This window comes from Siphateles boraxobius, unplaced genomic scaffold, assembly GCF_051911475.1.
Source record: "Siphateles boraxobius isolate OS27281-9 unplaced genomic scaffold, OSU_SipBor_1 11, whole genome shotgun sequence".
NCBI lineage: Eukaryota > Metazoa > Chordata > Actinopteri > Cypriniformes > Leuciscidae > Siphateles > Siphateles boraxobius.
The window spans coordinates 10,458,661-10,473,265 of NW_027508711.1; the positions used below are offsets into that span (position 1 = coordinate 10,458,661).

At 38.1% G+C, this 14,605-nt stretch overlaps 2 protein-coding genes across 2 annotated transcripts in view; both read left to right on the forward strand.

Annotated features, from left to right (window-relative positions):
• Nucleotides 1–12,386, forward strand: part of map4k6 (mitogen-activated protein kinase kinase kinase kinase 6) — a 36,464-nt gene extending 24,078 nt beyond the window's left edge. The window contains exons 17-32 of the mRNA XM_077196364.1: nt 858–891; nt 974–1,292; nt 6,139–6,257; nt 6,402–6,443; nt 6,534–6,618; nt 8,147–8,226; nt 8,498–8,558; nt 8,659–8,782; nt 9,800–9,858; nt 9,945–10,048; nt 10,131–10,305; nt 10,464–10,532; nt 11,335–11,421; nt 11,493–11,563; nt 11,650–11,705; nt 11,790–12,386. Coding sequence (XP_077052479.1) covers nt 858–891; nt 974–1,292; nt 6,139–6,257; nt 6,402–6,443; nt 6,534–6,618; nt 8,147–8,226; nt 8,498–8,558; nt 8,659–8,782; nt 9,800–9,858; nt 9,945–10,048; nt 10,131–10,305; nt 10,464–10,532; nt 11,335–11,421; nt 11,493–11,563; nt 11,650–11,705; nt 11,790–11,877 — 1,573 coding nt within the window. The 3' untranslated portion in view covers nt 11,878–12,386. The remainder of the gene's footprint in view (nt 1–857; nt 892–973; nt 1,293–6,138; nt 6,258–6,401; nt 6,444–6,533; nt 6,619–8,146; nt 8,227–8,497; nt 8,559–8,658; nt 8,783–9,799; nt 9,859–9,944; nt 10,049–10,130; nt 10,306–10,463; nt 10,533–11,334; nt 11,422–11,492; nt 11,564–11,649; nt 11,706–11,789) is intronic.
• Nucleotides 12,387–12,844: 458 nt separating this feature from the next.
• LOC143702342 (protein EOLA1) lies at nt 12,845–14,577 on the forward strand. The gene is made up of 2 exons (XM_077196118.1): nt 12,845–13,272; nt 13,435–14,577. Exons 1-2 carry the CDS (start codon nt 13,014–13,016, stop codon nt 13,659–13,661), a joined length of 486 nt encoding a protein of 161 aa, XP_077052233.1. The 5' UTR covers nt 12,845–13,013; the 3' UTR covers nt 13,662–14,577.
• The last annotated feature ends 28 nt before the right edge of the window (nt 14,578–14,605 follow it).

A 14,605-nucleotide genomic window follows, 5' to 3' on the forward strand; every position in this document is an offset into this window, starting at 1 on the left:
TTATGTCTTGACACAGACAAAACTATAAATCTATAAAATAAAATAAACTATAACTATAAAAACTATAAATCATTGTAAGGTACACTGCAAAAAAAAAAAACATTCTTAATCAGATTTTCGTCTTGTTTCTCCAAAAAATTGCAAATCATCGTTATGATGTGGAAAAAATACAAAATACACATCTTCAAGATACTTTACTGTTCAATTTGTTACAAATAATTTTTTTATTGGATGAAAACAGAAAGCAGACTCAATATTTGATCCGATAAACAATAAATGTGTGTTTGTGGAGGTATATACGCAGATAAATATGCATATACACATACAAATAATAATAACAATGCTTATACAGTCGAGAATAATACTAAAATTTTTTTTAAAGAGGGGTAAATTGAAGTAAGTTTAGATACTTTCTTTTAAAACAAAGAATAGCCAGGTCTATAACCATAATGCCCCCTAGTCTGAGAGTTATAATTATTACATTTATTTCTGTAGGGAATATTTGGTCACCTCCTTGTTAATAACTTAGATCTGCTCATCAGAGAAATTTCCTTTGATGATGTTTTAAAGATCTGTATATATTTTGTATTGGAAAAGAAGACAAAGATGCTAATAAGGTTATTTTTTTGTAGTGTAGAATACTTTCGTTAGCTTTAATTTTGGAACAAAATGTTACATTTATTTGGGAAAACAAATAGTCAGTACTCCAATCGGTTTTGTAAAGAAAGTGTTCGGTTTGTCCCCCTAAAGTTAAAATTAAATCTACAACCCTCCAACCTCTTTACTGTAAATAACATGAGAAATATAACTTACAACCAAAATTATGAAATGTCTAATTTTTCCTTGCTCTTTTGCAGGAGTTTGACTATAAAGAGGGGCTCTTCAGCTGCGGTAGGGAACAAAGAAATAAAAGTAGTATCTAAAAGTCAAATATCTTGTAGAATAACATAACTCATGTCTGTTTAATCCACAGCACTCACTGGATGAAGAAGATAAATATGGGACTGTGAAGAGAGTGGTCTCTTCTCCCCCATCAACAACAACCCACTGCCCTGCCAATCAGGAGAAATTATCTCCCGCTCTCTGTTCCCTCTCCTCACCTCTCATTGGCTCCACCCCTCTGAAGAACCCCGCCCCTGACACTAACCCGGCCATACTCAGCGAATCAGCTTTGCTGATTGGTTCAACGCTGTCTGACCTGTCACTCCTCACAAACTCCTCCCTCTTCACAGACTCCTCCTTCCTCAGTCATTCCACCAGTCTGGGTTCCCTCTGTTCAACACCAACTGAAGGTGAGATAAGTCAATTCAAAGAGTATGTACATATGACCACACTTTGGGGCTGTTCACACAGAACACATTTTTCCGTTCCACTGCGCTACTTTTTCATTCTTTTTCTATGAAAAATAGACGCTAGACGGACGTGTTTGACCGTTGGACTCGCGCGAGACAAGCGGCTCTGAAAACGCCAGGTCAGAGGTCACTCTTCCACCGGAACTAGACACGTGAATGGCCATTACCGGAAGCCAGTGATTATAGTTTATAAAATTATAAATATGGATATTTTTTATTACAAAGTCGCATCGCTTCGCTTTAGAAGGCCTTTATTAACCCCCTGGAGCCGTATGGATTACTTTTATGATGGATGAATGCGCTTTTTTGGGGCGTCAAAATCTCAGTTACCATTCACTTCCATTATAAGCTAGGAAGAAACCGTATATTTTTTAATATAACTCCAATTGTGTTGTGCTGAAAGAAGAAAGTCACATACACCTACATTTAGACAAAAAAGTGAGCAGGAAGTAAAGCCTGCTCTCTACTAATTAACATATTAATATAGTATATGATATATTAATGTGTTAATATAGGACCTATACTGTACAATTTGAGTAGCCTCCTAATATTACAACAATTAAACAACCATCACAATTTGGTGGACAGCTAAATCAACTTCATATTTAGCTCATGTAGTCTGTTTTAGCTAGGTTAGCATCCTATAATTTATTAATTTATTTTGCATGCGCAAAAAACTCAAAGATTGATCGGACATGTCAGATCGGTTAGCACATTCTACTGCAGAACAACCCATTATGTCGTTGTGAAATAATTAATTATAGAAATTTAGATATTAAATTTAAAGCTCCAATCTCCTCAGTCCTCGCAAGATCCCGAAAAAAAGTCTGTTGGTGACTACTTCGCTCAGAGAACCTGTCAATCACAGCTGTCAATCATGACACCACAGCGCCGTTTTTATAGCATCAAATAACTAACTAAAAACAAACTTATTTTAAAAAAGAAAAAACACTTGAAATTACTTCAGCGTGATAAAAACTACAGTAAATTACAGAAACTATCTTTGGAAAAAAGATATGTGGAGTGTAATTTAATTGTTTAGTTGGTCTCGTGTCCGTTGAAAAACATGGGGAGGCGGGGTTTATGACCTATACTAGGACCGGTCACCGGGGGTTGATCGAGATGCTTTGGCTTCACTTTTCAGGGCTTGTGCGGCACGCTTGGACTGAACAGAAGAAATAAACTTATTAAGTAATCGCTGCGTACCAATGGTAGTTCGTTCCTTTTCTTGAAAGTTTGCTTTGGCAAGCCAATTGAAACTCCCAAAACAAACTCCGAACAAATGTTGTTGTGGCATGTTTTTGTTAGAAATGCTGTCACACAGTTCCGTCTTCGATTTCGCTTGGAGTATATCACGGTCTTACAACACCTATAGAAACACACTTAAAGGGTAACTAAACCCTAAACCAACTTTTTTTAGTTAATGATCTGTAAGAATGGGGCTTTAGTAGTACTGTTCATTGATTCGAGTAACTTTTTTTACATTTGTGTATAAAGTGTTTTAATTCTACAATATATGGTGTAAAAACGTCTGAGTGCTGCCCTCTTCAGGTTGAACGGTGGCTACTGCAGTTGAATTTTCCTATTGGATGTTTGGGGTGGTTCGTGACGTAAGGGGTTGTTGGTGAGGTAGGCAAGTTCCATACAGACAGATGCGTCTCAGGTGCACGCCCCCCTCCGCTGGGCTCTGCCCACTTTTCCAGCATTTTTCAAATATTGCCAGTGGGTGGAGTCAGGCTCTGACCAGGGGTTTAGTTACCCTTTAAAGGCCCACTGAAGGTAGCCTGACTACGTCAGACTTCCTACTTCCGCTAATTTCATTTCGCTCCTGTAGTCAGTCTGAGATAGCAGCCTATCTTTCTGTTTTCCACCGGCCTGAAAACAGCCTGGCCAATCAACGAACAGAGGGCGGGCTGAAAGCCGTGACGTAGTCGGTAAGCGCCGTGTTTAAGATTAGGTCAGGGAAATCGAAAACGACCGCTGATATGGAGACGCGGATGCAATTCGCTCTGTTGTGGAGAATAGGGTTGTAACGGTATGAGATTTTCACGGTATGATAATAGTCTCAGAAAATATCACGGTTTCACGGTTTACGGTATTAAACAGTGATTATTATTATCAGCTGCAATGAACCTTAAATTAATGAAAACTGATAGGGTTTTTTGGTTGAACATATGGTTTATTAAAACAAACTTTTTTAATCTACCTTTTGAAAAAATAAGAAAGAAAAAATAAACCTGCAGATCTCCCATTTGAACAAACATGTTTGATCAATTGAATTAATAAAATTCTTAATTTATTAATTATTATTTAAGATAATTTTTATTTTGACAGGTTGTACTAAACTCCTATGAGTTTCAGTCAGAGTGTATTTGACAATGATTATTTTCAACAAAATTATGAAATGCTCATTTAGTTCTCTCAGAGCAGCTCTGGATATGTTCATGTGTTCACGTCCTTATATAGTGAGTGAGACGGCAGACGCTTTAAACACCATGAGCGTCCCACATACTTGAGTATATACTAGGTGAAACGGTGCTGCTCATTCACACAGACATGCTGAACAAGCAGAATATAGATTTACAGTTTTTTGCGCTGTTTAATAGACACACTCATATAGCGATTTTATTTATTGCACAGCTATATTTTAGATTTATTCATCCATCTATCAAATCGCGCATTTTACGTGACATCTGCGTTATATTGTAAATTCCCTCAGCAACACGTAAATAATACGGCCTTAAGTTATAAATAGAACTTTATCTGCAGGGAGGGAAGGTGTTCGCGAATATGGGAGAACATATTTGACATATTTCCTCATTTTGCAGCCACTCTTCGTCCATATTTCTGGACACAACTGGATATCAATCGTCAAGGAAAAACCCACGTTCGTTTTTCGGATACCCAAAGTATTCCCACACTGCAGATTTTAACTTTTTTTTTCGAAGAATTCGCAGCCTCAGTCTCAGACATTTTCTCCAGTGCACATGTATAGGTGGAGTAGTCAAGTGGAAATAAGTTGCATATGCGCATTTGAGATCTGCTTTAATTTTTTTTCCAAAACCGTGGATAAGCAAATGTTCACGATATGATAATCGTACAAGTCAATATCGCGATAAACCGCCATACCGGTATACCGTTACAACCCTAGTGGAGAATATTCCCGGCATTAGCAAACTGAAGCCCGAACACGAAGAGTGTGTATTAAACATTTTGAATGGAGGTGATGTTGTGGCCCTACTCCCTTTGGGAAAAGTTTAATTTATCAACTATTACCGATCGTCAGCGAGAAATTGGGGAGCCTTTTGACAGGTCAGTGTCTCTTTTCTTTTCCAGGTCTTAAATACCGTAAAACTTCAAATAATATCCCGGGCTTTTATTTGCCCAAATCGTCGAACTGCACCGGCTTGTACTTGAGATAGGCATCTAACTTATATGAGACAGGCCTTTATAGTTGAGATGTTGTTCATTGAGATGTTGTTCCTAGAGTCTATAATCTCTAAAAATCTCCAAATGCTCCACGTGAAACCGCGGTCTTCCGACCTCTTACTATCTTGTCGATTGATTTTTATGAAAATGCGTGAGGGAGAGAGAGCAAGACAGCGCTCTTGTTGTTTGTAGACGTGGGAGTGCGCGCGCGCGGCTTGGGCTCTCTCTCTCTCTCTCTCTCTCTCTCTCTCTCTCTCTCTGCTCGTTTGTGCCCTGTCAAGCGCAGCAGTCATTCTATTACATCACTCACAGATCAAAAAAGTCGTTTACAGCCATGTTCACTCGGGTATTTCGCTCGCATCATCAAGTGTTTACAGTGGAAGTTCGATCATAGATTTGAGTTCGATGCATAATGTCTGTGGTTCGATGCGGCTGTGTCGGCGCATAACATACGTCATAAACAAACTTATCTGATTGGCTTAAGGGTAACCAATGATTTTAAACTTCAGTACGCGCCCCCTAGCGAGAGAGAAAACACTTCTCTATTATGCTATCCCAGACTCTGTGTACGAAGCAAAGTGAAGTAGCAGAGTCTGGTATTACCAGGCTACACTGAAGGCCCTTGGAATGGGCAACTTTGTATGGTGAATTGACGTAATTTCCACTGAAACAAGAAGCTAAGGCGGGACATATTGGATGGCTCCTCCCCCTTTTCAAATAACCAATAGCATTTAGTTTACCTTACAGACTGCAAGTCGTACTAGACAGCACCATAGAAGCGAATCCAAATGCGGCTGATATGCTGGATTCAATAGTAGAGGTGTGAATATATTCTAGCCATTTCACTTTTAACCAACGTACAGTTGGAAAACGGAATAAAACTCAAGCGTTTGAGCAGCCGTCAACGGTCGCTTTGGCCAGGTGGTATTTATAGCATAGGCATCGGGACACTTCAGATTCTAGAGAGCATTTGATTGGACAGAAGATGTGATGAGAAGCTGAAGTCCGCGGTGATGTCATAAAAATACTGTATGTGATTCATTTTAGCGGAAGTACAAGACTAAGTTTGAATGCTAATATCTCCTAAATGCGAATTTTGTCATTGTTTTGGAACACACCAGCTTATTCATAACTATAAGGCTTGCATATTTATACTAAAAGCCAAAAAACTTAAATTTTTATTTCAGGGGGCCTTTAAAACCACTCTGCATAGCACTTTCAGGGTTTGAACCTACAGCCTTTTTCATCCCAGAACTTGAAGCATCAGGCCACACCGCTCCAGTGAAAATAATATAGTTTATACACAAATAATACCAGCCTAAAAGCCAAACACTGATGCAGCTGCTGTGTTGAACAGGTTTGATAGCAGAGAGCTCTGTCGCTCCAGACCCAGGAGGACCCAGGAATCATTTTCCCCCACCTGACCCCCCTCTCTCCCCAGAATGGAGCACTCTCAGAAGGAAACCAGACAACGCAGTAAGTAGATCAGGAGGCTCATAACAATACATTAAGAAAATATTACACAGGTCAAGTCAACTTGATGAAAATCGGTCTAAAGGTCTAAACGTTGCCAATCTTTCAATAGTCTCTCACATTTTATTCTGTTTTCATTGATTCCAGACAGCCGTTGTCCATGGACTGCCACCTACACCACAAGTACACGTACGTACAGAGAATCATGTGCTTCTAATTCAATTGCACGTTTTAATTTCATTCTTATTGCTCTGTAATGAATCATAAATTGTCTTCCAGATGGGGGCCTGCTTCTCCAAAGTATTCAACGGATGTCCATTAAAGACTCACTGTGCTGTCACATGGGTTCTGCCAAAGACCAGAGGTAAGACCAGAGTTAGCTGTAATTATTTATACATGACAATAGGGAAGAAAAGAAAATGACAACTTCCGCTTCATGCTGACTTAAATTCATTTGTATTACAGTTTTAGTTTTAGTAATTTTACCCCTGGTTTCACAGACATAGCTTAGATATAGGGATACAAGGGATAGTTCCCCCAAAAATTAACATTTTGTCATCATTTACTCACCCTCATGTTCAAACCTGTATGAGTTTCTTTCTTCTATTGAACACAAAAGAAGAAATTTTGAAGAATGTCGGAAACCAGACGTTCATAATAGGAAAAAAAAATACTGTGGAAGTCAATGGCTACCGTCAACTGTCTGGTTACCAACATTCTTCAAAATATCTTCTTTTGTTTTCAACAGAAGATAGAAACTCATACAAGTAAAAAATAAAAAATAAAAAACACCTGCAAGGCCGGAAAGAGATCAAGCCATAGCCAGGTTAGAAAAAGTAACTGAAAAGCAACGCAAAAGTAACGTAACTCATTACTTTCCATAAAAAGTAACTAAGTAATGCAATTAGTTACTTTTTTGGGGATTAACTCAATATTGTAATGCATTACTTTTAAACTTAACTTTCCCCAACACTCCACCCCAGTAATGTTTTTTTTCTAAGCACATTTATAAAAGCTACATAAATGTCCTTATTAAACTAAGGCCTAATCCTGGCTTAGTCTAAGCCCTGTCTTTGAAACCAAGTCTTAGTACTTAAACTTAAATTTAGGCCGCATTTACATTGCAGGTCTTGATGTCCAATTCTGATTAGCTGAATTTATCGGAGATTTTGAATACTTTCTTTTAAAAGTGACCCACATCCGATATCTGCATTTACATGGCAAAACAACCCAAGGTAGACTTACTGACCTAGAAAAGCTTAGGCCAAAAAGGAAGTAAAAACGGTGCGATTTGCAATGGACGCAGATTACATGATAATACAAGCTTTTGCTTTCCACACCATCTTTAAAGGTCAGCAAAACATTGGGTTGAGGCTTCGTCCTCCATTGCGCCATTGAAAAGAGTCATGTGATCGCCGTTGACGTCATTTTCCACCATCGCTCGCTTTTTCAACAACGTACGACTCGCAACTGGGGAATATCCAATCTGTCCGCTTACATGCCAGATGCAAATGCACGTACTATCTGATTCATATCAGATTTTTTTCCACATATGAATGAGGCCTGAAACCGATCTGAGAATATCGCAATCCAATGCTCTTTTTTTTACCTGCTTACACGTTCATGGGTCATATCCGATCTGTGCCACATGGGAGGAAAAAAATCGGAATCGGGTCACTTGAACCATGTAATGTAAATTACAAAATTAGGCAACATTTCTAATTTTGAAATTTAATTTTACGTTTTTTTTGTCGAATACTTTTATTTGAGCTCCATTTAAATTATCAAAAACATTTTTAATAGATTTAGTTAACGATAACAACACTGTTTCAGTCAAGACAGTGTAAAAACATACTTGTGAAGGTTTCTGTCTGTTGATATTTTACCCATAGATCAATACCTTATGCTGGGTGCTGAGGAGGGCATCTACACCCTCAACCTCAATGAGCTCCATGAGGACAGTATGGAGAAGGTAGATTATCTTTATTTACTCAGTTAACCTAAAGATGCTTAAATTGTTTCCAACTTATAAATATTTAATAAAAGAAAAAGCTCAAAATAAGACAGTCAAACTGTGAGATATTAAGGTACCATTACAAGACCGATATAAAGTTACATAATACTATAAAGTTACCTTATATTTAATTTATTTTAATTCTCAAGTGGAAACAAGCTTCCATAATTTACTAGAGCAAATATGAAACTCCCATGAAAGAGTGTGTTATATTTAGTTTATTTTCCAGTTGCTTCCTCAGAGGTGCAGTTGGTTGTATGTGATGAACAACGTTCTTATGTCTGTCTCGGGTATGTCCAGCGTTATTAATATGACCTTAATCAATCTACCATAAAGATCTGATGTCTTCATTAATCGTCTGTCTGGTTCCCTGCTCTCCTCTGTCCACAGGAAAGTCCTCACAGTTGACTTCTCATAGTCTGCCTGCACTTTTTGAGTACCGCAGAAATATGCAGCGTAGACAGGGACATCTGGCCATTAACGCACACCGCTTGAGCACAAAGATAATCGCAAGGTTTGTCACAGTTCGGTCAATCTATCCGTGAATGCTTAAGACCGTATGATGTTCATTAATGAGGTTACATGAGTTATTATGATGTGCAATTATTGGTCGAAACAGACACACTGGGTGAAGACTAAAACCCTAAAATGCTAATTTTACAAATGTGTGTGTGTGTGTGTGTGTGTGTGTGTGTGTGTGTGTGTGTGTGTGTGTGTGTGTGTGTGTGTGTGTGTGTCTATTCAAACTTTTGAATGGCAGTGTACAAACACACACACACATATTCAAAAGTATATAGCTGTATGAACGTTCAAAAATGTGTGTGTGTGCGTGCGTGCGTGCGTGCGTGCGTGCGTGCGTGCGTGCGTGCGTGTGTGCGTGCGTGTGTGTGTGTGTGTTCTGCCATTCAAAAGTTTGAAGTATGGGGTCAGTAAAAGTAAAATAAAACATTTTGAAAGACGTCTCTTATGCTCACCAGGCTGCATTTATTTGATCAAAAACAAAGTAAAACAGTAATATTGTGAAATATTATCAGTCACATGTTCCTTCATAAATTGTTCTGATATGCTGATTTGGTGAAACATTTATTATTTTTATCAATATTGAAAATGGATGTGCTGCTTAATATTTTTTTGGAAACCATTTTACTTCGTTTTCAAGGTTCTTTGAGGAAATTAAAGTTCAAAAGAACACCATTTATTTGAAATACAAATATTTTGTAACATTGTAAATGTCTTTACTGATCAATTTAATGCGTCTTTTTTGAATATTGACTTTTGAACATGCATATAGTTTAATTTATTTAAAATAAAATGTGAATTATTTAAAATAAAATGTATTATATATTTAAGAAATAAAGAAATTCAAATTAAATGTCAATTTTAGCTAAATTTATTAAGGATAAAAAAATAATCAAGTTGTCCTTACTCAGGATCCTTACCCCTAACAATTGTCATTGTGCCATTGAGCTAGCCGTTCTCAATTTTCTCAGACTTTATTAATTTCAGCAGTAATTCTCCTTTTTTTCTCCAGGAAGTACGCCATGTCAGTAAAGATCCCAGACACCAAGGGCTGTAGAAGATGCAGCGTGGGTGAGGACCAGTGACCTCTGTAGGAGTGTGTGAATCATTCTCTAGGCATTTCATGCACATCTTAATGTTTGTTTCCCTGCTTCTAGTGCGAAACCCCTACACTGACAGCGTCTTCCTGTGTGCCGCCGTGCCATCTGGTTTAATCCTTCTAATGTGGTATGAACCTCTGCAGAAGTTCATGCAGCTCAAGGTGTGAAATGAGAGGTAAGAGCGATGGTTGGTAAAAATATCTGCGCAGTTGTGTAACTTTCCTGTCTCTCTCTTTCTCTCAGCACATTGCTCTCAGTCTGCCAGAGTCCCTGCCCATCTTTGAGCTGCTCGTACAGGAAACGGAAGAGCTGCCACGGGTCTGCGTGGGTGTGAGAAACCGTCCCAGCCAAAGAGACACCTCTGGACAGATGCATTTTGACATCATCCACCTGGATGACACTCCACAAAGTCTGCCAGGTGTGGATACATCAACAATCACTGTACTGCATGTTTGTTTAACAACAAAAACTATTTATATAAAGAATCGTTTCAATAAGCTACATGATTTACATTGCCACAATGATATAGACTGATTGGTAGTGTTTTTATGTTTGACTGGCGTCATGTGACTTCAGATGGTGAGTCTCTGGAGGTCAAGCAAGTGATTCAACTCGACAGGGACACGGTTCTCATCGCACTGGAAAGTAATAGCCTCTAACAAATACTTAAATACACACACACACACACATACACACACACATATATAAATGTCTTGCTCCATAGACTTCCATTATAGGTGCATTATTATCAATATGATTGTTGTGTTTTTACAAGCCAATAGGGGTGTAACGATACGCTCATGTCACGATTCGATACATATCATGATACAGAATTCACGATACAATATTATTGTGATACTCCAAGACATATAGTCCAGTGCAAAACAGACATTACTGTTGATTAAAATGCTAAATTTGATGTTACATTGTGTGTGTTGTAGTGTTACAAATTTATTAAATGTTTAATTGAGGTTCCAATACAATAGTATATAAACTGAGACAGTTTCGTATACTGAATTTAGCATTTAAGGTTATGATGGTGATGATATTTGCTGTGAAACAGTTTTTCCAGCAAGAGAGTCCGGCAAATCCTGTTTTCTGTATCTGTCAGATTAGTGCTGTCTATCGAGCCTGCTATTCCTGTTTCTCACTATTGTAAGCAGATTACTGAAAGTTTGTTAGCTTCTGGCGAGAGAGTTCTGCCATTTCCTGTTTTTGAGTCTCACTGTTTGCATAGTTATGCTGATTGGATTGAAATTGGTAACACTCTCAGTATAGGGCAGGTTCCTAAACCTGTATACATCATGTACATGCTTTGTTCATCATAATGTTAAGCCCTGCCCCTAAATGTTTATAAATTGCAAGGGAACGTTTATTGTGACACGATGTATTGTTACACCCCTACAAACCAATGAACCAAATCCATTAACAGATCATTCTGTTTCAGACATAGTGAAGGTCGTGAATCTGCAGGCATGTCCGAGCCATCAGAAGACCTCTGAGCTTGCTTTCGGGTTTTCCATTCAGACGCTGGGTAAGTCCTGTCAGACTGTAGCCATCATGTTTACATCCTTGAATCTGATGGTAATGTGGCTGTCTTTAAAGTTTGCCTACAGGACAGTGTTCTTGCCTTCTGGAAACATGGTCTGAAAGGAAGGAGTTTACAAACTAATGAGGTAAACCTCACATCCATAACAATGATGGATTCACTGGTGTATGAGAAAGGAAGGAAAAAAAATATGAAATATGCTTTTTAACTCAGGTTACCCAGGAGATCACAGACAGAAGTCGAGTTTTTCAGGTTTTGGGAACAACTAGGTATGTTTACACACTGTGGGTGAGCAACATGTTTGGTGATAGAAAAAATTTAATAATTTACTTTATAATATAATGTTACCACAGGGATATTATCTTGCAAAGTACTCCTACGGATGATCCGTCTGCCATGAGCAACCTGTACATACTCACGGGGCATGAAAGCACCTACTGAGGGGACTGAGACACTGAGAATGTTCAGCAAAAGCTGGAAACACTACAAAGGTTGATAGTTCTCCACTAAAAGGGTCGTGTCATCAGGCCAAGAAAGCTCCAAGAACAGAGGAAGACATGATGGAGTGATGCACACACAGTTCTCCGGAGCCTTTGAGGACCAGACTCGGGAATTGGAGCTCATTTGGAGGCACGAGGTTCAACCATGGGAGAAAGTGACCTGTCTACATTAGACCTACACTAGGTTTGAAATAACTTGTGGAACACGCTGTTATGGGTCACTGACTAAACGAATGAGATGTTCTATTTAATGTTAGACAGTTTGGTGTATTCCTTGTTTTGGGAAAACTCAGTTATAATTTCGACATGTTTTGGTGCTGTGGTTCAGAATCATCTTTCATGGTCAATCAGTTGTATTGATAGAATTTTGTAAAACTTGAAAGCCATGGAAAATCCACCAGAACCCCAAATTGTGAAATACATTAAATAAAAGTAACCAAGAAGTATAAATTGATGAATACTTTATTTACTGGTGTTGTATTCTTGTTACTTGCACTGCACTATATATTTGTGTTGCTTCATGTTAGTTCAGTTCGATAGTTCAACCAAAAATGAAAAATGTGTCATCATTTACTCACCCTTGTTGTTCCAAACCTTGTATGAGTCTCTCTCTTCTGTCGAAAACAAAAGAAGATTTGAATGTTGGTAATCAAACAGTTGATGGTAGCCATTGACTTCCATAGTAGGAAAAAAACTGTGGAAGTCACTGGCTACTGTCAGCTGTTTGATTACCAACATTCTTCAAAATATATTTTTGTGTTAAACAGAGAAACTCAAACAGATTTGGAACAACATGAGGGTGAGTAAATAATGACAGAATTTTATTTTTTGGTTGAACTATCCCTATAAGTCCGAGCACTAGTGGGCGCTGTTTCTTTCAAGAGTTCTTTATTTTATAACAGTGTCTCGTCTTTTTTTGAGGCACATTTTAAAAACAGGAAGCGCTATATCCAGTCGTCCATCAAGTCGTATCCTTATGTCTATTTAATAAAGTACTTCTAGTGGGAATGTGCTCTACTCACGACTTACTTTAAACGTGTTATTTGTAGATAAAGGGTTAAATAGCGTATTCTCAGGATGAGTTTAGAGGTGGCTTGCTTGTCATTTCGACAGCCGTACGCTACCCTTGTGTTGAATGGCTTGAAAACGATAGAGAGCCGCTGGCGGCCCCTGCTGTCAGAGATGCGGAACTGCACTCTAGCCGTTCACATCGCTCAGAAGGACTGGGAAGACGAGGACTGGAGACTCATCCTCACTGAAAGGCTGGGAATGACAACCCAGCAAACGGAGGAACTTCTGTTGTCTGGAGACAGGTTTGGACGTGGTGTTATAGCAGGTGAATATTACATATTATTTGAAGTACTTTTTAATGCTTAATGCAAGCATTCTGTAAGCAATATTCTGGTCTAGCCAGACCCTAGCAACCACATCATTATTTGCATATGCATTAAGTGACTTTGGGGTTTGTGTGTCTATTTAAACCCTTGTTTATGTGCAGGTCTGGTTGACGTTGGGGAGACATGGCGTTGTCCTGAGGATGTTCCCTGTGAAGAGATGAGAAAGCTGGAGACTGCGGCCTGCTTGACTGAACTCAATGTGAAATACCTTACAAGACTCTCAAACCCGCGTTGGCTCAGTGAACCAATGTATTCTAGGGGCCATAAAGATGTGTGGACGGTACACATCCCAGTTCATCTACTTCCCTCTGCTGCTTCTCATCCGTGATAGTGAACATTGAAACAAAATACACAGTGTTTGGGCCAGTCCTGGTATTCGGTGCCTTTTGGACATCATAAAATGTGAAAATCAAACTGTTTTTAAAATACTTCTTATGTGTAATCATGATATGGTGATGTAAAACATTTGAAAAATTATTTTGGTCAAGCTTGGGTACATAAATGTAACCATTTATTAAACAAAATCAGTGAAATAGTAGATGGAAAAACATCCACCCTGTTAAATTAACAACATATGAAATACTTATGATACTAATTTATGGGCATTGTGTACATTTTTTAGACAACTTATTTCCCTTTAAAAACACCAGTTAATAAATGATCAGAAACTATATATAATATGTTTGAATCACACTTACTTTCGCACAGACACAACTTTTTACATTTTTCGGTTTCAGATATAACTGCCTGGAAGGCAATTTTGTTTACTTTTTAAAGTGTTACATTGATACTCCAATAAATGTTCATGGTCACTTAATTATTAATGGGGTTTTGTGCTATATTTATGAAATTATTGTAAAAACTGTTTAGCAGGGTGGACAAGTGGTATAAAAAAAATTCATGGATGGCTCATTTTATCTCTTCCAACACTTACAAGTGTTATTTTCGATTGAACTTGATTTTGATTGCAAACATTACCAAAGAACTTTAAATACACTACTAATTCCCTGGGCACCGAATCCCAGGAATGTCCCATTTGTGTCTGTAGAGTCACTCAGATGTGAGATTTGTAATTCATGTAATGTATGCATGTTCTATCTTCAATGTTGAATATGAAAACATGAATTTGTTACAAGTGATCATATAGTGTTCATTTATAATGAGGTAGTAAGAAAAACAGGGTTCTTGGAATATAAAAATAGAACACAAATGTAATAAATACAAATAAATTCTACATTATGGGAGCATAGTTGTAAGGACATTTTCTTTTTG

What these genes read in the sequence shown, in the direction of transcription:
- LOC143702342 (XM_077196118.1), top strand. Translation starts at nt 13,014, where the DNA reads ATGAGTTTAGAGGTGGCTTGCTTGTCATTTCGACAGCCGTACGCTACC. An exon ending in TGGACGTGGTGTTATAGCAG is followed by an intron (nt 13,273 to 13,434) that starts GTGAATATTACA and finishes GTTTATGTGCAG; the next exon opens with GTCTGGTTGACGTTGGGGAG.